General features: G+C 33.0%; 1 protein-coding gene across 13 annotated transcripts in view; it reads right to left on the bottom strand.

Moving 5' to 3' along the window:
- Positions 1-22,633, bottom strand: part of LOC127698596 (hemicentin-1-like) — a 213,465-nt gene that overhangs the window by 20,826 nt on the left and 170,006 nt on the right. For all 13 annotated transcript variants that reach the window (XM_052202108.1, XM_052202111.1, XM_052202112.1 and 10 more), the window contains 11 exons: positions 21,421-21,720; positions 20,390-20,695; positions 19,395-19,697; positions 15,625-15,930; positions 7,807-8,109; positions 6,531-6,836; positions 5,591-5,893; positions 3,269-3,568; positions 1,908-2,204; positions 1,210-1,512; positions 355-660 (listed from right to left, as the gene is read on the bottom strand). In XM_052202108.1, coding sequence (XP_052058068.1) covers positions 355-660; positions 1,210-1,512; positions 1,908-2,204; positions 3,269-3,568; positions 5,591-5,893; positions 6,531-6,836; positions 7,807-8,109; positions 15,625-15,930; positions 19,395-19,697; positions 20,390-20,695; positions 21,421-21,720 — 3,333 coding nt within the window. The remainder of the gene's footprint in view (positions 1-354; positions 661-1,209; positions 1,513-1,907; positions 2,205-3,268; positions 3,569-5,590; positions 5,894-6,530; positions 6,837-7,806; positions 8,110-15,624; positions 15,931-19,394; positions 19,698-20,389; positions 20,696-21,420; positions 21,721-22,633) is intronic.

Raw genomic sequence — 22,633 nt, 5'->3', positions numbered from 1 at the left:
TGGTTTGCATTCTGCACAATTCTGTGATGAAATGCTTGCGATTTTAACAAATTTGAAGTGACAGAATACAAGTTTGATACACTAGCATCACTATAAAACTAGTTTGAATGACATTTTATTGATAATATCAGAAATTATTAGGATAATAGCGAGTCCGTTTTTAACACATGTCCGTTTCTGTTTCGTATCTTTATTAACTATGGCACGACGATAAAATCGACAACAATCAGGTAGTGTCAAGTCCCGTCAATATATATGTTCCTGCCTGAATGCATTAGATTCAGAAATGGTGAATTCCACATAAAGTAAAATAACCTAAACAAAATAAAATATATAAGTTTTAAAAATACTTACTTCCAACCACTGAAAGGGACGTCTGCTGACTTTGTCCAGTACCAATAGAGTTAACAGCAAAGCAGGTATACGTAGCAGTATCAGTATCATCAGCATTATTAATCGTAAGTGATGGATTTTGTGTAGTTGATCCTGTGTATTTGTTTGTATTTGTGTTGGAATTAATAGTAGATGTTTGTCCATTTTTCAGTTTCTGCCAGTACACAGATGTAGCTGATGGAGTACCACTGACAGTACATACCAGGGTTATGGCATTTCCATAATTAACACTGTACTGTTGTTGAGCAACAACAACTGTTAATACACCTTTGAATAGAAAAAAAGTTATTGGTAATTGTAATACACTTTTAAAAAGAAACAATTTATTGGTAATTGTAATGCAACTTTCTTTAAAAAGAGTAAATTGTTGTAAATTGTAACACAACAAGTATATCCTTTTTTTTATTAGATTCAAATTTTATAATTATAAGATAAGGAGATGTGGTATGATTGCCAATGAGACAACTATCCACCAGAGACTAAATGACATAGATATTAGCAACTAATGGTCACTGTACCGTTGACTCAAATTTTTTCAAAGCGTACTTTTCAACTATGATACCACATTGAGGCGTCATTATGGAAGAAAGGGTTAGCTGGTTTCTTTTCAATTTAAAGATACATTCCTCATTTATAAAAAAAATGTCTGACCCATGGAATTAAATACCAGTCTGCCCAGCTACACATGACTGGTCATCTCTTACAAAGTTTCAATAACTTGGTGAATGTCATCAGACAACATATCTATTTATTGAAATAATGGTTTGGATTACCAATATAGCATTTCTCAGAGTTTCAAATACATTAAATACTTACTGCCAATTACATCTAGGTAGGTCTGTGAACTCTGACCTGTACCAACAGAGTTAGTAGCCCGACAGATATAATAGCCTTCATCAGAGTTAGCAGCATTGTTTATAGTAAGAGATGGTGTGTTGACAGAAGATCCTGTATATTTGCCAACAGTTCCAAGGTTGATGGTTGTTGTTTGACCATTAACTAATCTCTGCCATTGTACTGAAGTGTGTGCAGGATTTGCAGTCACAGTACATTGCAAGGTCACAACGTTTCCAACTTGAACAGTGTATGTGTTTTGCAGCACTTGAACAACAGGTATATCTATAAATATAATAAAATTCATCATTAGCTCTCTTTTTTGTTATCAATTTATGAAAAAGCTGAGATTTTTAAAACAAAAAAATAAAGAAGAAAGTACACAAATAAGTGTATTTACCTGATATTCTGCTGATTCAAAAATATTTGTGCGATAGGAGGAAACCATGAATTCAAAAACTCAACAAAATACAATTTTTAGCCACTATATTAGAACCAAATGATTCAACCATGTAATCAAGGACCCTCAAAATATCAATTTTGTCTCAATCCATGAAAATTGAAATCAAGGAAAATAAGTGAATCCACAGTTTACCTTTTTATACATCACTTAAAAAAATAGCATACACATTTACAGATTATGCATATATTTAACACTGATTTCATGATTTTTCACTTACTTCCTTGAACATCCAAGAAGGTCTGCTGGCTGTTTCCTGTACCAACACTATTTGTGGCATAGCAAACATAGAATCCTTCGTCATTCTGGACAGCATTGGAGATAGTTAGAGAAGGACTTGAAACAGTTGATCCAGTATATCTGTTACCAATTGTCACTGATTGGGAAACACCATTAACAACCTTCTGCCAATATACATTGTTGTGTGCAGGATTGGCTGATACTGTACACGTTAAAGTAACTGTTCCACCGAAGTTAACTGAGTATGAAGGCTGAGATATGGCGACCACAGGTATACCTGGAAAAAAATATTTAAACATTATAAAATATACTCTGCATATGCACTTCAAAGAATTTGACAACATGCAACAGTAAATAAATCAAGTCAATGACATACATACATACAATGATAGAAAAACCGTTATATATGTAAAAATTTATTTTACCTATTTTTAGAAGATAACAGTTTTGTATTCAAAGATTTGTGCCCATCAATTCCATAAGACGTTACCAGTAAATGGATATATAGCACTGTCAAATTAAAACACTGAGGTCTGCAAAGCTTCAAATATAATACTGTTATCTACATCCGATACAACTAAAAGAATACTGCTAAATCCTACATAAAATCAGTCACACAATTTTAGTCCATCAATGGTAGAAACAAAACCTTGATATCTGTGGCATTATCCAAACAAAATGAAGTTACAAACAATGTTGTATTAAAATCATTTTCTCTGGTGGATATATGTCCAATTGGCAATTAAAGCACACCTCTAATTTTCACGATCAATACCATTCAAATGTTACCCAAATTTATTGAATTCGGTCTTAGGTATTTTAAACAATACTGTAAATGAAATTTTATTTTGTGATGAATATAAAATCGTGAACGTATCCTCTTGTGTTAATTTGATGTTCAAAGGAGATCAGAACCATGGACAAGGAAAAGGCAAATATAAAACCTCGCAAAGAGATTTCATGATTGAAATTGTGAAATTAAAACTCTGCCAAAATAAATCATTTTACAGTACATGTGTATTTGGGTATTGAATCAGTATTGCTAATGTAAGAACACCTTACTTCATGTGACTTTACAAAAAAATTAGTTTCACATGATTTCAATATCTAATGTCTTCAAAATTACAACTGATGAAATGAAGAAAAGAAAACAGTTTTGACGACTTGCAAAATAAGCAGCTGTGCAAAGAGTACATGGTATTTGAGTTATCATACTGAGAGATGACATACGGACATACACATAGATGAACAGACATAATGGGTCCCATCTAAATATAAGACTGGTGTATAAAAATTGGTTAAAATATGTATTGTTTTGGTTGTAATTGTAAATAAACTTACTTCCAAGAACATCCAAGTATGTGTTGGCACTCTGTCCAGTTCCTACACTGTTAGTAGCGAAACAAATGTAAAATCCTTCATCATTATTATCAGCATTATTAATGGTCAGTGAAGGATTACTGACTGTGGAACCACTGTATTTATTGTTGTTAATGGTAATTGTGGTAGATACCCCATTGATGTTTCTCTGCCAATATACATTAGTATGAGTGGGTGATGCTGATACAGTACATTCAAGTGTTCTACTGGCCCCAATATTCACAGAGTACTGGTTGCTCAGTACAGTTACTACTGGAGTATCTGAAAAAATATATGCACTACCGTAATTAATATCAGTAAAAATTTACATTATTTGAATATTCTTTACATATAAGAGCCACTACAATTTTCAGCTATTAGAACCCATGCAATCTGTTACATATATAAAATAGCATGAGTTCGCGGCGAGGGAAGAACAAAAATCTGCTTCCCCAAATTCGCAGATTTAACATTGTTGTGCTGATATTTAGAGTAGTTATGAATATAAAATGTGTTTTCAGCCTTGTATCACCTTCAATGGATGGATCTGTCGTAGAGTTGTCACTTGTTTAGACGTACTTATCAAAATAATTATTTCTGTGACTGTATCTTACGATCCTTTAAGATAGATATTTAGCTAATCTGCAATCAATTCCATCTTCAAACCTATGATTGCGTTGGATAAAAACCGCAATTTTTATACGTGTGCATGCAAAACAAATTTCTTGGTAGAGGGGTCTAAATACAGCACAAACAACATTTTCCAAAAGACCAAAAAAGTAAAAAGCATATTTAAACAAAACACATTAGTATATATATATATATATATATAAAATGACTGAATAATAGCCAACGATAAATCTTACGGGGCGATGGATCATATAAATATGATACTGTACACTACAAAATATAATATATAACCAGTCTAAAAGGGTACATCATCACCAAAAAATGAAAATAAACGAACAAATGTAACTATAAATAATTCGGATAACAGATATCCTACATTATAGTTACATTTGTTTGTTTATTGTCATTTTTTGGTGATGTTGTACCCTTTTAGACTGTTCATATATATATAAACAAGTCTAAATTGAAAACAACGTTCAAACCTATGATTGCGTTGGATAAAAACCGCATTTTTTATACCTGTGCATGCAAAACAAATTTCTTGTTAGAAGGGTCTAAATACAGCACAAACAACATTTTCCAAAAGACCAAATGAGTGAAAAAGTATATTTTAACAAAACGCATTTGACTAGCAGGTCGAACAACTGATGTTCTTAAACCCTGCTGACTGCCATTGGTGATTGCCAAATAAACGGATCACAAGATGTAACAAAACAGATCTTAATATTAAATTATTACCAAACAGAAAACAATAAACTTGCGGAAAAGATGGTATATGTATATATATATATATATATATTTATATATAAAAGAACAGGTATTCACAAATTAGACTGCTTGAAAAACAGAATTCTAAGATTTTCAGAGATTAATTATTGTAACAGTAAAATTAATAAATTTTGGATTATTTCTAACTAAGGACGATACCAATATTTGAACAGCTAATACACCAGAAATGAGAGTGCTCACTGATCAAGGAGTAAACACTCAATAACCCCCTCTCCTTTTCCCTTTAGAAACCTTTGTTTTCCAGTTGTAAGGACCAAGTCTGACTTATCCTATCTCCAAACATTTTACTTTATAAAATATTATATCCAATAATAATAATAAAACTTCTTTTCTTTTAGCCCCATCTGTTATTGTAAATATCATATCATTGATAAAAGAAAATAAGATTACTAAATGATTGTTTGGGATTGATTGTTGGTTTTCAACGCCACCTTGAGTACTATTGGCTATATTGTGGCAGTCAGTTTTATTGGTAGAGAAACCAGAGTACCCAGAGAGAACCTTGACCTTCGGCAGGAAAACTTACAATCCTAGTCAATTAAAACTGGAGTAGAACACACCTACCACATGCATGGTTTTGAACTCACAACCTCTGTGTTGACAGGCTAGTGATACAGTAAATGAACTATTCAGTCGAGGCCCCAGATTACTAAATACAAAACTTGTCTGAATAAAAAGAAATCTTGGATACAAGTGAATGACCTAATGTTAAAAGTGACAAAAATGCATGTTTCTTTTCCATAAACGTGGTTCTAGTCTTGACAATTTATTGCAGAAGAAAAATAATCTATCTATGAATCTACAATAATCAATTATAGTCAAGCAATTCTCCAATTGGTGACATCAAACAAATGGACAATTAAAAATTGTTAGTAAAAAACTTACTGCCAACAACATCTAAGAAAGTGTTTTGACTCTGTCCTGTACCAATACTATTAGTGGCATAACATCTATAGCTTCCTTCGTCACTTATAGCAGCATTATTGATTGTCAGTGATGGACTGTTGACTGTAGAACCACTGTACTTATTATTGTTCATGTCAACGTTGGTTCCTACGCCATTATTGCCAATTCTCTGCCAATACACCACTGTGTGAGCAGGGCTGGCAGTTACTGTGCATCCAAGTGTGACAGTGGATCCAATATCAACATTATAATTCGGCAGAGTTACAACCACTTGTGGTAAATCTATAAAAATGTAATAAATAATCAGAAATTCATCTTTACTCAATTATCAAAATTAATTGTCATATTTATAAAAATTAAAAAAAGAAAATTAAGTTTCTTAAAAAAATTGTTCACCTAAACATCACCTTCTGAGAAACTACCATCATCTGGAATAAAGACTGTACAAGAATTTGATTAAATATTCTAGGAAATTGAGTGTCACCAAATTTCTGTATGTTCTTCCTTCAGCAGTTATTGATTACATATCAATTACAAAAATTCAAAAAGTTTCATTTAAGATAAATAACCATCTACAGAATTATTTCCTACATATTGCTTACAAATTATCACCATGATTGAAAACGCTATCATATACAACTTACAAATAAATCAATATTAAATATTAAAAAAAAAAATTTCATTGTACCATAAAGTAACTTTTGCTGCATATAAGTGGATATACTATAAACCAACTAATTTCTCTAGAACAATGTATTTGTGCAAGGACAAAAATAATGGCTAACCTAAAGTCATGAAAATGTCAAACTAGGAACTTCTGTTGTATAAACACCCAAAAAAATGTTTAGAAATAAACCATCAAAAGGTATCCATGATAAATAAGTTGGTTTACAGTGTAAACAACAAAATTGTTTCTTACTTCCTGTTACATCAAGGTATGTCTGTTGACTGACACCTGTTCCAGCAACATTGGTGGCAGTACATGTGTAATAGCCTTCATCAGAATTGGCTGCTGCTGAGATTGTCAAAGATGGACCGTTTACTGTAGAACCACTGTACTTATTGTTTCCTGTTCCCATGTTAATATTTGTTGTTTGACCATTCACTACTCTTGTCCATTGTACAGAGGTGTGTGTAGGTGTGGCAACAACTTGACATTCCAATGTAACAGTATTACCTAAGATAACTGAGTACTGGTTTGAAAGTACTGTTACAGTTGGTATAGCTGGAAATATACAAAGAGATATTTCTCATGAAATAAAACAAAAATGCCTTAAAAATGATTTTATTCATTTAGAAATGTCTAATAACAATAGCATTTACATTGTGCATAGAGGTGTTTTCTTAACTGTTCAAACACATGGTTATGTTTAAATTTTTGTTTTAAAATGAAAGACATAACCAGCAACTTACTTTGTTTTTATAAACACCAGTTAAACAGTAACCACATGGAAGAAAGCTGCCATAATATTAGTTATCAAAGATACAAGCATTGTTTATTTATTAATAAAATGTTTGAAACTTGATGTTTTTAATTGAATCGAAGAGACAACTAACAATATTCATTGAGCAAGTCAATTTGTGGCAGTTAAAAAAAGAATACAAAAACTGAAATGTCTCATCAGCTTGAATTCTATGTTGAACATTTTACAGATCAATTTCTTTCTACAGTATCACAATCATTAACATAAAAATAAAGAGAAGTGGTATGATTGCCAGTGAAACAACTAACCAACAAAGGTTACTGTAGGTCTTATCATTATCAATATATGAAAATTTGGTAAAGGTAAAAAGAACCCAGTCAGGTTGACATTTACTTATTACAATCATTCTATATACCAAATACATTGACCTTTTATTTATTATTGAAAACAGTCAGTATTTGAAATTATTTAATAATGACACAGATGATACCCCCACTTGCATATAACATTATAAAGGGACATAATTAATGAACTGTAAGAGTGGCGCAGTTATTGAACCCTGAAAATGCAAAGAAGGACAACCAATTTATGCAAGATAGAAGAAACTTCAGATCATAAGACATCTGTATGCAAGATTACCCAGCTCTTTGATATACCTTCTGAAATATATAGCTATATACAAATAGTTTATGCTGGTGCTGGATTAGCATCCTTATGTCTCACATTCAGCAACATGTTCTGTTAGTGAGACATAAACCATACAAAACTTACTTCCGACAACATCTAAATATGTCTGTTGACTGTTGCCTGTCCCTATACTGTTTGTAGCGTAACATGTGTAGAAGCCTTCATCACTAATTGCTGAAGATGATATCGTCAGGGATGGAGTGGCAACTGTAGAACCACTGTATTTGTTGGTGTTTGTAACAGAAATGACACTTGTGACTCCATTAATTGTTCTCCTCCATTCTACTGAAGTGTGTTGTGGGGTAGCTGTCACCTGACACTGCAATGTTATAGTGTTACCAAAGTTTACTTGATACTGGTTTTGTGGAATGACAACTGAAGGGATACCTGAAAATATAAACATGATTTAGAATTTTATCAGATTTGCAAATAGAACTTTAATTTCAAAATTGTTTTAATCTACCTATGAAATCTCTGCAAGTACTCTTTTTCAACAATACATATATTTAGTCTATGTGACAATGAAAATGTATCCCAGGTTCAAATTCTTTTCCATACATTTCCTGTTTTATGTTCTGAATAAATTATGCTCTTCGTGGTTATCTTTGATTACATCTTAATCAAAATTCGTAATTCATTTTTTTATTCAATTTCAATGTGTTTCATTGTTTTACTGTGTTGTTAGGTTTCTGTTAAATTAAAACCCCAAATCTGATTTTATTCATATTGTAATTATTTCCTTTAAGGATTTGAGTAGGTGTGATATTACTTAAACATAAACATCACTTAAGTTTGGTTTTCTGCAGTAATAGTAACGGAACATGAACAACACTATTACTACACTTTAATTGTGGTGTAAATGTAAACTCCATATTATCATTGAAAAAAAAAAGGTTCTGTTTAAAAAAAATGACATTTCAGGCATAAAAATTATCATTCTTTTCTTTTCTTTTTTTGTTACTGTAAATTCAGAAATTATTGCGATGCTTTTATTATTGCGAAAAATGCGACAGGGTTATAATAATATTTTCTCGCGGTTCGAAGTAAAGCGGGAAAATATTGTATTGACGTTATGGGTAATATGCGTATGGTCCAATCAGAGGGGTTGATTTAGATCCGGGTATGTAGGTATGTTTGATTCGTTTGTCACTTTCTAGCCGCCGTTCGTACGTGCATGACTTAAAATGGACGTCGATATCAGAGAAATAATCCAAGCCGAAGTACAAAGTGCCATACTAGGAACTCAAGATAAACTATTGAACAGCTTTACTTCTCTGCTCGACACACGATTAAATGGTTTCCAGCAAAACATCCAGGATAGCCAGAAGGCATTGTCCGAGTCACAGTTGGCCAAAATCGACGAGACCATGACAGAGACCTTTAAGTTCCGTAAAAGGGGCAATGAAGAACAGTATAAACACAACAAGAAGGTTTTTGTGAAGGTTCTCGAAGCTAACAGCCAGTTAGAATCAGAAAATTTGAACAACGACAACATCCAAACCGCAAAAAGAAAGATTTACGAAGGTATGGAAATGATAAAGTCAAGGCAAAAGCTCATAAAGTTAGCAGATTCTTCAGACGCAGGATGGCGTGTTGTCGACGAATATACTACAAATCCTTTGGCAGAAGATTCCGAAGATGAAAAAAGAATATACAAGGCACAAAGTAGAGCCGATTCCAAGATAAAGAAAGAGAAGGCTAAACGCAAGACCGATCCAAGGCCAACACCTTATAAGACTAAACAACTGGCTCCAGAGAATCCGATTCCAGTTAATACAAACAAGATGTTTCGCCCTGGAAGATGTTTCAATTGTAGTGAAACTGGTCATTGGAGGAGAGAGTGTCCTCATGCTACGGTGCAGCATACAAACAAGATAAGTACTAATATGTTTTTATGTAACGTTAGTAGTAGTAGTCCGAGTACACCTTTGTATTCAAAACAAACGTTACGCAACACAACATTCCTTAGCAATACACATACTACGATTAATAGTAATCGTGTTCACTCAGGTATATCACCTGTAGGTAGCTTATTAGAAAATGTCAATAACTGGACAAAGATAGGTGCTAACGAACACGTTATTAATGTTATACAAAACGGGTATGTGATTCCGTTTTTAACAATTCCAGAGAGTGTAGTATTAGAAAATAATAAGTCGGCGTGCAACAATAAGATTTTTGTTGCGGAAGAAATCGAAAAGTTGTTGAAAAAAGAGTGCATAAGCAGAGTAAAAGAACAACCTCATGTTATAAACCCTCTAACAGTAGCTAACAATGGGTCAAAACTAAGATTGGTATTAGACGCCAGACATATAAATCCACATTTATTTAAATTTCGTCACAAATACGAAGACGCGGTCACAGCTAGACAAATGTTTAACAAAGGAGATTATATTTTTTCATACGATTTGAAAAGTGCATATCATCATATTAGAATTTCACATTTCGACACTACATACCTTGGTTTCAAATGGGGGGATGAATTTTACGTTTACAACGTGTTACCATTTGGCTTGGCAACAAGTGGTTATATTTTCAGTAAAGTAGTTCGGGAAGTCGTAAAACACTGGAGAAGTAAAGGGTTAAAAATAGTTATGTATTTAGACGATGGATTAGGGGGAGGTTCTTCTTATTCGGAGGCATTAACCGCTAGTGATGCGATTAGGAATGATTTAAATCATTTTGGTTTCGAAATAGCACATGAAAAGTGTAATTGGTCTCCAGTACAAAAACTGGAGTGGTTAGGTTTTTGTTGGTGTTTGGAAGAGGGTGTACTGAAAGTCACCGATAAAAGATTGAACAAGTTAAAAAGCGCTTTGAGTGATCTGTTACAGCAATATGAAAAGGGAATGAAATATTTCAAAGTAAGGTCACTTGCTTGTATTGTTGGACAGATCATCTCAACTCAGGCTGTTTCAGGGGATCTTGCACGTTTAAGATCTAGATTTATGTTTGATTGCATACTTACAAGAGAATGCTGGAATTCCAGCGTGATGTTTAGTCTCGAAGCTGTAAATGAATGCAGGTTTTGGTTAGATAATATAGAAAAAATAAATGAGATAGGATCTCAGTTATGTCAGTTGACATACAATGAAGTTCAAGACTATCACGTCTTTTGTGACGCTTCAGAAACAGGTTTCGGGGGTCATTTGACCACAGGTTCAGAGGACGAACCGATAGAGATATACGGAAGTTGGTCTTCCACTGAAAAAGTAAAAAGCTCTACATGGAGAGAACTTGAATCAGTAAAAAGGGTTTTAAGAAATCTTGTGATCAAATTGCATGGTATGACAATTAGAGTTTACACAGACAATAAAAATGTACCACACATTATGAAAGTTGGTAGTAAGAAGAAAGAATTACACAGAAGCGTTATGTCTGTTCATGAAATTTGTCAAGAGAACAAGATCAAACTAAATTTAGTATGGATACCACGCGAGCATAACGATAAAGCAGACAGTCTAAGTAGAAAATCAGATTGTGATGATTGGGAAATCGACGATTGGATTTTTACGTATCTGAATAAGTTATGGGGTCCATATACTTTTGATCGCTTTGCACAGGATTACAATGCAAAATGCAACAAATTCAATTCGAAATTCTGGTGCACAGGTACATCAGGCATTAATGCTTTTTCTGTGTCATGGGATGGCGAGAATAATTGGTTAGTTCCACCACCTCGTTTGGTCCCACAGACCATTAACAAAATGATACAGGATAAAGGTAGTCATACTTTGATTGTTCCTGAGTGGACATCTGCCGCTTATTGGCCAATGTTAGTTGACCAAGTAGGTCATTTTAAATCTTTCATAAGAGATTACCGGTTTTTTCAAGGTGAGAGCCTCACTAAACGAGGAAGGGGTCAAAACGGTATATTTGGCTCGCAGTTCTTAAAATTCAGATTAGTTGCTCTAAATATTAAATGAAAAACATAGATACTTATAATTTTCATTTTCTTAACAGGCATCAGTTTAGATCGTCATGTAAAAGTCGCAATAGAGGACAGTGGAGTAGAAACAGGAAGCCATTTGTATAGTCTATATCCGAAGATGTGTGAGTTATTATTGAACAGTAAAAGTGACAATACAGTCAAGTCGTATTTCTACGCTTTTAGAAGGTGGGAAAAATTCATTACAGAACATGGACAAGATGCTTTACCTGCACAACCGGTACACGTTGCTTTATATTTGACAAATTTATTGAACAATGGATCTACTAGTCATCCCGTTTCCAATGCTTTATACGGTATAAAATGGGCCCATGAAGTGAGTGGGTTACCAGATCCTACTATAAACTCTTTCGTTACTTCCATAGTTGAAGCTTCCAAACGAACCACAACTAAAACCTCCAACAAAAAAGATCCGGTTTCAGCAGAGATATTAATTGAACTATGTACGCACTTTAAAGATTCAGATGATTTACTCATTATTAGAGATTTGACAATGATATTACTAAGTTTTTCTGGTTTTCTGAGATATGATGAAATTAGTTCGTTAAGATTTAAAGATGTCGTTATACATGACAATTATTTGATTTTGTATATTAACAAAAGTAAAACCGATCAGTATCGTCAAGGAAACGAAATTCTCATTTCGAAAGGTTTATCCATAGCTTGTCCATACGTTATGTTCATAAGATATTTAGAATTGGCCAATTTCGATTTTGACTCCAATAAATATTTATTTAGGCAGATTTGCAGATCGGGCAAAAATTGTAAACTTATAGATAAAGACAAAAAGCTAAGCTATACGGCGGCTAGGGAGGCTTTATTAGGTAGAGTTAGGTTAGTTTCACCAAATTGTAATATAGGCCTACATTCTTTCAGAGCCGGTGGTGCAACGGCTGCTGCAAATGCAAACGTAAACGAGAGGTGTTTGAAAAAACACGGCCGGTGGAAGTCAGACTCTAGCAAAGATCGTTACATTGTTGACTCCACAGAGAAACGTTTACAGGTCTCGAAGGAATTGGGTTTATGATATTTGTTTAGCTCTTATTTATTCTGGCCCCCGTTCTTTGTGTAATTTCTATCAAATACGGCGGGCTGTCGGCAAATTGATATTTGCGTTTGTGTTGTTTTCTTTATAGGCATATGTAGTATAGATAATACTAATATTTTCTCGCGGTTCGAAGTAAAGCGGGAAAATATTGTATTGACGTTATGGGTAATATGCGTATGGTCCAATCAGAGGGGTTGATTTAGATCCGGGTATGTAGGTATGTTTGATTCGTTTGTCACTTTCTAGCCGCCGTTCGTACGTGCATGACTTAAACTTAAGTCATATATATATATGTATATATGTATTCATTTCAAGAAGTTTTGTTTTTTGTCATCTCTCTCGTTATAGAAGGTGAGGTCCGACTACCTTTTTCCTGAGATAGGCTTGTGCATTGTCGTCGGATACAGGTTTCCACTTAACAAAATATGGTTTTTCCTGGACGGCCTCGACTATCCGTGAGGGAAATATTTTGGAAAGATTTAAGAGAGAATGTTCATTTATAATGTATAGAAGCATTGAATTATAACATGTTTGTTATTTGTTGTTTAATAGAAACAATATTGTATTTGTTATTATAAAATTACATCCGGCGTCCATCAAATACGGCGGGCTGTCGGCAAATTGATATTTGCGTTTGTGTTGTTTTCTTTATAGGCATATGTAGTATAGATAATACTTGCAATAATTTTAACTCGCATTTTGAATTTTTTTATATGAATTAAACAGGATTGTTCTCAATATCGCAAAAATTAAAATTGCAATAATAAATGCACACAATAATTTCTGAATTTACAGTATATCAGCAATTTTTGACACATGAAGTGAAATGACTACTTTTGCATAAAAAAATCACACCGAAGAAAGAATATTTCATTAATCTACTAATTGGTCAGTTTATTTTCTTACACTTCTTTTTATGACTATTTTTAATCAACAGCAGATTTATAAAAAAAATACTATGTATGAATATGTGTAGTAACGCACTCATCAAATTATTATTACATTATTCATCATTATACTCTATAAACCTAAGACATGAAATCATTGCAGAAAGTATAAAGTCATACATTTCCCTCTAGAAATGGAGACAACCATTAACATAGAAACACAAAGTTTGCACTTATATGACAATTTTAAAAATTAGCCACCTTTAAACAAACCAAGCTTAAATTCAATGTTTTTCTATGTAATATCACTGAAAGGCCACATTCTAATCAAGGACTACTTGGTATGTAACAGAACTGCAACTTGCATTTTTAATTATCATTAATAAATAAAGTATGATGCACACAGTACTTTTGTGAATGGTGTATGGTGCAATGGAGAATAGTGCATAGTACTTTTGGGAATGGCATATTTAGTGCATGGGAGTCCACCTTTGTTATAAGATATTTTTCAATATTGAAATTTGTAATAGCCCCCTTTCTCTGTAAATAAATATTGGAAAATTGGAATGGTGCATTATTTTGTATGGTTCAATATGGAAAAGGAATGGTGTATGATGTATTTGGCAATAGTGAATGGAATGGAGAATGATGCTAGTAGGAAGTTTACACAGATCAAGGATTGTACTACCAGTAAGATGTTGTTCTACTGTAAATTCAGAAATCATTGCGTGCATTTATTATTGCGATTTTTTCAAAAATGGACAAGAAAGCGAGTTTAATTATTGCGATTTCAGAAAAAACTACATACAGATCTATGTTTTAGTTATCAAAATGCAAGTTCTTATTATTGCGATATTCATCTAGTTGCATTATTCGCTTTAATAAAAACCTCGCAATAATTTCTGAATTTACATTATATAAACTTTACTTAGAACAGTGGTCTATCTATACTGCTGGTTGTATTATTTATTAACAAAAATTATCATGAAAACTGAGATATGATTGAATTAACCTGTATAAAGGAAAGAGTGGTGTATACCTCAAAGGGAAAATCAAGTAAGTTTGTATGTTATTCAGAATTTTAAGCCTTTAAAGAAATTTTGTTAGTTATTACAGTACCTTACTAGGTCAAAAAAATGTATATGATATATTCAAATTTTATATTATTACTGTTGAATAATGAAAGCCAACTGCAACACAAAAAATTAGTAAGGGCGCGGAAACCTGTGTCTTGCCTGCGATTGCTGCTGTCAGTGTAAAGGAGTAATATTGACTTAAAAAGTGAGTCCATTTATCAGTAAAATACAGAATTTAAAAACAAATTCAAACTTTTTCTTTTGATGCTATTTCTTGGTCTTGAAGATTAATTTCTGTCCAAGTTTCATAACAATACATGAAGGTTTACAAATTTATCTTGTCAAAAAAATAGAATCCCAGACGGTCTGTAAATGTGAACTGTAAAAAACGAAGTCCATCTATCAGAAAAGTACTAAAATGAAAAAAATATCTTTTCAATGGTTTGCTTCAGACATTATCTCTTAATCAATAAAAGCTTCTGCCTAAAGTTTCATAAAACTCCATGAAGGTTTGACAAAGTAATTGATGACTGAAAAACTTTAACATCAAACTAAATCTGAATGTTAACTGTAAAAAAACTAAGTCTATTTATTAGAAAAATATGGAAAAATGAAAATAAATATTTTCAAAATTTTTCACTTGATACTGTATTATGGTCATAAACAAGCTTCTGTCCAAATTTCATAAAATTCCAACCATGTAGGTTTAACAAAATTATTGATGACTCAAAAAAACTTTAACAACAGACTGAGATTAAATGTTGATGATGACGGCGATGCAATCTAGGATCACTATGTCTTGCATTCGCGAAATAAATTTTGCAGGCTTAACAAAAATTACAAACAGTAAATCACATGGTTGTTCATCTTTCACGATGGTATAAGTGATTGAGGTACCCCCCCCCCCCCCCCCCCCCCCCTCCAACTTAAAATTATACATACTTCCAATAACAGTAAGAGTGGTCTGTAAACTCTGTCCTGTTCCAACACTGTTCACGGCAAAACACACATATGTGGCTTCATCATCCTCCACTACACTAAAGATTTGTAATGATGGATTCTGTACACTAGATCCTCCATATCTGTTGGTGTTTGTATTGGAATTAATTGTTGTAGTCACGCCATTTTTAATCTTCTGCCAGTACACACTTGTCTCAGCTGGGTTGGCAGTCACAGTACAACCAAGAGTGACAGGGTTATTTAGATTGATACTGTAGGATGTGCTTGATACAGTTACAACTGGTACACCTAGTTTAATGAAGAAAGACGCATTTTAATGATGTGAAAAACCATCAGAAAAATACATTCAAGTGTACTGAAAATTACCACAAACAAGACTCTCAAGAGCCTGAATCGCTCACCTTAATTTTTTGCTTAAATCTTTCATCAATGATTATTTTTGCTTTTTAATGTATAGTAATGAGTGGCTTAAAAATTCCATTGAGATGTTCTTTGTATCTGTCATATTTTCTTCAAAAGCAATACATTTTACCCCTATGTTCCATTTTAGCCATAGTGGCTATGTTTCTTGACATACAAGAAAATAAAATACAAAATTTATACTAGATACTCTGAAACTCATTCAGCCCAAGTTTGGCTGAAATTGATTCATCAGTTTCAAAGGAGAAGATTTTTTAAAGTAAGCAACTAGATGAGCAAATTGTGAAAAATTGTCTTTAAAAGGCAATAACTCCTTTAGGACACATTTGACGATTTTGGTCATATTAACTTATTTATAGATCTTACTTTGCTGAACATTTTTGCTGTTTACAGTTTATCTTTATCATTAATAATATTCAAGATATCTATGGTTGAGGGGTGGGGATCTTGACCACTTACAAGATATTAGAACTTTGTCAAATGGTAGGGGGTGGGGGTGACCCCTGGGGACTTACCCTTTATTTGACTTGATGTGCTTTATCATGTAGAACATTTTCAATTATAAAGATTGTGTCTATCACTAACGGTTTTCAAGTTATAATCATTTGAAAATTTAAAAAATTAAAATCCCATAGGGTTCTTTAGTAAACCCCTCCCTTCTTTTGGCCCCTCAAAGTACCCCTTTTTAGACCCCAATGCACAAACGAAACCCTGATTGCACCACTAGACATGTTAGTCTAACATATTGTGAAACCTTAAGTAAATCTGACCAGCGGAAAAAAGTGGCGGAAGAGGGAAGCCATTTTGCAGAAGCTAAGTACTGTTGGTACCTCAGGGCACCACTGCCAATATTTGCATAAAGTTTCATTAGGTTGGCTCTAATAACAAAAGATTTAGAATTTCGATTTTTTTCACATTTTTGCAGTTTCCATGGTAATGGCCGCCATTTTGTACCATTCCAATGTCTCTTGCACAACTTCTCATGGCGGTTCATATTATGGTATTGTTCCATCGACATTGGTCTGACCAATTCGGAGAAATACCATGGACAAAATGTGTGGAAGAATAAAAATAAGACACTAGAGGCTCTAAAGAGCCTGTGTCGCTCACCTTGGTCTATGTGCATATTAAACAAAGGAACTAGATGGATTCATGACAAAATTGTGTTTTGGTGATCGTGATGGTGATGTGTTTGTAGATCTTACTTTACTGAACATTCTTGCTCCTTACTATTATCTCTATCTAAAATGAACTTGGCCGGTAGTTACAGTGGAAAATATTTTGTAAAAATTTACAAAAATTTACAAAATTTATGAAAATTGTAAAAAATTGACTATAAAGGGCAATAACTCCTTAAGGGGTCAATTGAAAATTTTGGTCATGTTGACTTATTTGTAGATCTAACTTTGCTGTACATTATTGCTGTTTACAGTTTATCTCTATCTATAATAATTTTCAATATAATAACCAAAAGCTGCAAAATTTTCTTAAAATTACCAATTCAGGGGCAGCAACCCAACAACGTGTTGCCTGATTGGTCTGAAAATTTCAGGGCAGATAGATCTTGACCTAATGAACAATTTTATCATCATCAGATTTGCTCTAAATGCTTCGGTTTCAGAGATATGAGCCAAAAACTGCATTTTACCCTATGTACTATTTTTTAGCCATGTCGGCCATCTTGGTTCGCGGGCGGGGTCATCGGACACATTTTTTAAACTAGATACCCTAATGATGATTGTGGACAAGTTTGGTTAAATTTGTCTTAGTAGTTTCAGAGGAGAAGATTTTTGTAAAAAATGATAAAAATTTACGACAAATGGTTAAAAATTGACTATAAAGGGCAATAACTCCTTAAGGGGTCAACTGACCATTTTGGTCATGTTGACTTATTTGTAGATCTTACTTTGCTGAACATTATTGCTGTTTACAGTTTATCTCTATCTATAATAATATTCAAGATAATAACCAAAAACAGCAAAATTTCCTTAAAATTACCAATTCAGGGGCAGCAACCCAACAACGGGTTGTCCGATTCATCTGAAAATTTCAGGGCAGATAGATCTTAACCTGATGAACATTTTCACCCTTTGTCAGATTTGCTCTAAATGCTTTAGTTTCAGAGATATAAGCCAAAAACTGCATTTTTACCCCTATGTTCTATTTTTAGCCATGTCGGCCATGTTGGTTGGCAGGCGGGGTCATCGGACACATTTTTTAAACTAGATACTTGAATGATGATTGTGTTTAAGTTTGGGTGCATTTTGCCTAGTAGTTTCAGAGGAGAAGATTTTTGTAAAAGTTTACGGACGACGGACGACGGACGCAGGACGACGGACGCCAAGTGATGAGAAAAGCTCACTTGACCTTTCAGGTCAGGTGAGCTAAAAAAAGAACGGAACAATAACAATATGTCACCCCAACTTCGTTGAGGGTGCCATAATAACTAGATTTGCCATTGCAAGCAATAGTGGATGTCACCCTTCCCCTCTTTGCCACTAAGTGGCAGCCATTTTAGAAATTTTAAACAGTGAATGCAAATATATGCAGTTAGCATTAATATAAAGTTATATTAAGTTTGGTGCATTTTGAAGTTTTTGACATTTTTGCTGGTTTGCATGGTAACAAAGACCATTTCCAAAATTGTAATGACAGACGCCACATTGGTACATGGGATGGAACATACCATCAATGTTTCAATGGATTTGACCTACCATTTTAAGAGAGAAAATGCTACTTTGAGGTTTTTCCCATAGGATTGTAATGGGAAACCTTTCCCCAGTTTCCATGGCAATACAGTAGTTCCGATGATTCTCAAAATCATCCAAAACCTGTATATAGTGGATACCTATGTTGTATAAAAATTTGATGATTTTTAGTTCAGGCATTCTCAAATTAGTCATCAAGAACAAAAACAATATTTTTCACATTTTTGCTGTTTCCATGGAAACGGTGGCCATTTTAAAGTTCCAAAGTTTCACTGCAACTCCACTGATGGTGGTCCTTATTATGCTCAACAGTCATGAAGATTGGTTCCATTGCCTGCCGGACAAAATTAGGTAGAACAAAAATAATAATAATAGGGAAAAAGAAACAGAGGAAAAGCAATATGTCACCTGACATTGTCGATCGGGTGACATAATAAGAACTGAGCAAAAACAATAAGTCTTCCCAAACTTCGTTTGGGAGACTTAATTAAAGAGATGCAACTATGTATGTGGAAAAATAAATGAAACTTATTAAAGTGTTACAGATGGATATGTGTATGTCAATATATCCCCAGACCCTAAAAATATCTGCATTGTTTAATTAAATCATCACTGTTCACTTACTTCCAAAAACATCAAGGAAAGTTTGAGAACTTTGTCCAGTTCCAACCGAATTATCAGCATAACAGATGTAATTTCCTTCATCAGAATTATCAGCATTATTGATGACTAATGATGGTGAGTTGACTGTAGATCCACTGTATCTGTTATTATTTGCGACATTAATGTCTGTGAGGGCACCATTAATAACTCTCCTCCAGTAAACTGTAGTGTGACTTGGGTTGGCTGTCACTGTACATCCTAGTGTCACAGTGTTACCAATCAAGACTGTATACTGGGCTTGTTGAATAACAACTGATGGTACATCTGAAATTCAAAATTAAGATTTCTTAACGCCATGAGCATGGATGAAGGAATACAAATTAACAAAAGTTCAACAATTTTCAACATCTCAGTTTTGTTTTCTCATTTAGTTTATTGGATTATCAGTATTGCTTCATTTTTCAAATTATAGGATGATCGGTTTTGTTAACTGATTCAGTTATTTGGATTACCAGTTTTATTTGCTGTTTCAAAGGAATTTGTCTTAATTAATAATATGTATCAAATGGATGTTAAAGATTAAATTTATTATTATGAAAAATATAATCTGCTATACTATAACATTCAATTCACAATTTGTAAGACTTCATTCATATGAATTCTCATGTTTAACTTATTTTCATGTAAACATATAATTGATCTTAATCTATTACATCTGCAGTGGACATTAAGCAACTAACAATCAATCAATCAATCTATACATCCACATTCATATATCACAAATTTATTTAACTACATATAAATCATTCTACATGCAAATTTTTGATGATTTTGATTGTGAAATGTGTGCTGTAAATACAAATATAAATACATTAACATTACATATATAATGAAAAAATACAACAATACGCACATATTTTTTTCAATCATTACAAAATTAGATTTCATTGCATGACTTACAGATAATAAAAATGGAAAAAAAAACTGGTATTGCCTCATATAACTAACAAACATACTTCCTGTAACATCCAAGAAAGTCTGTTGACTCTGGCCAGTCCCAACAGCATTAACAGCAAAACAGATGTAATTAGCCTCATCATCCTGCACAGCATTCAATACAGTTAGAGATGGTGTGCCAACAGTTGATCCAGAGTATTTGTTTGTATTGGTGTTACTATTTATAGTTGTTGTTGTACCACCCTGAATCTTCTGCCAATAGATAGATGTTGCCGATGGTGATCCTGATACCAAACATTCCAGAGTTCGGGATTGACCAAGAAGAACAGAGTATGAAGACTGTGGAATCTGTACAGTTAACACATCTGTAACATAATCCAGTTTATTTAGAGTATATAGACGTATTTACACTTGTATGCAAATTTGTCCGCCATTACATAAAATCACACAGGTTCCTGTAAACTTTGACATCATAATTCAAAACATTTGACGTCACAATTTAAAAGTGATTGTTGTCTGACGTCAAAAGGTGATTCGGAGTACCGGTAGATCTAAAGTCATTCGGAGGCAAAATATAGCTAAATACCAAAAGTATAAATACGTTTATTGCTGTATACAACATCTATTATATAATGTGTGTATTAAACGGTGTCAGCTACAGTTTGTCAGAAAATCATTACTTTACTAATTTTATGAAAATCATGTGATGAAAGGAATGTTTAAAGATCACCTAAAATTTACCATGCATTCATTATGGAATATTTGAAAGCTTTATTAAAATGACACAGTTAAGGTAACATAATAACATAAGGGAACTGCTCAAAATATTTCTTAAAATAGAGAGATATTGAAATGATTTGATGTTAATTAATTATCAATCCATTAATGAAATTTTGTCACTGAAACAAAGACCCATTTATCTGAGATGCACAACATGTAGGATCTTTCCTTATTAAACTACATCAAGTAAATTTGAAAATCGTGAAATTAAATATCCCAGAAGTGGGCTAGAAAGGGCTAAATGCGAAATGATAGACATGAACTTTTTTTTGTTACAATACCATCAGCTGCAACATAATATAAAACTTACTGCCAACAACATCCAAGAAAGTTTGTGTGCTCTCTCCTGTACCAATACTGTTAGTTGCTGTACAGACGTAGTTGCCTTCATCACTAATTTCCACATTGTTGATGGTCAGTGATGGTGTATTGACTGTAGACCCTGTGTATTTTGCCAGACCTATGTTGATGTTACTTCTCTGGTTATTGATGACACGCTGCCATTGCACAGTAGTATGAGCAGGGTTGGCAGTTACAGTACATACCAAAGTGACAGTTGAACCAAAGTTTACACTGTACTGAGGCTGCTGAACTTGTACAGATGGTATATCTAAATAAAACAAGATAAATTAACTAATAGTTTTCTTTTCGGTTTAGTCAGCTTTCTTTGAGGTTTTATATTTACAATCTCTTATTACTGTCCACTGTTCCGACATTAAGCAATCATCAATCAATCAATCAATCAAATTACTGTCTTTTACCTTGTTTCATGTAATGACTTTTTTCACATTAAAAAACTTAAATCCTCCTTATTTGTTTAACAAATAGCAATAACATCAAATAAGTTGTACTTAAATCAAATGAAATGACCTTATTGTTTTTGTTGAGAATTGTCTTTTTTTGAAAATCAAAAATAGTTTGAATGCCTAAATTGCCTAAAATATACAAAATTTCTTAAGGGAGATAACTCTCTTGTGTTTTTTTTTAATTAGGTTTTATAATATAAATCATGTATATCATCAACTAATACAAAATCATATGTGCAATCTTTCCAGCAATTGTTGATTTAATTAATAAAGGTGAAAGCTAGCAATTTTTTCTTCTATTTTATATTAGTTTTGGGTTTTATTAAAAGTCTATTACTGGTACTTTACTATTGTGAAAGGCCCATTTAAAATAATATTTAGATTCTTGAAGAAAATAACAAGCTGAAGGACTTTTGTCTTGTCTGAATAGAAGACTTATTGAATAGGATTGAATAATAAAATTTGTTCATGAGATTCTTCCAATATTTAGTCTTTAATCTAGTAAAAATTATATTCCAAGGTATTTCACTCATATTTTTTTTACAAAACTGTAAAAGAGGATGAAAAGACCTCTGAAGGTATTATTCTAGAGCAGTGGATCAAGTGGGTTTAACATTGTTCTTTCTTTAGGCATGGCTTGTAGTCATGGTTCAAACCAAATGTTAACATGCTATATCTTACATCACATGTATTAAGCTCAAATTTTTATAATAAAAA

Source organism: Mytilus californianus, unplaced genomic scaffold, assembly GCF_021869535.1.
Source record: "Mytilus californianus isolate M0D057914Y unplaced genomic scaffold, xbMytCali1.0.p SCAF_4, whole genome shotgun sequence".
Lineage (NCBI taxonomy): Eukaryota > Metazoa > Mollusca > Bivalvia > Mytilida > Mytilidae > Mytilus > Mytilus californianus.
This window is presented reverse-complemented; position numbering and strand designations above follow the sequence as displayed.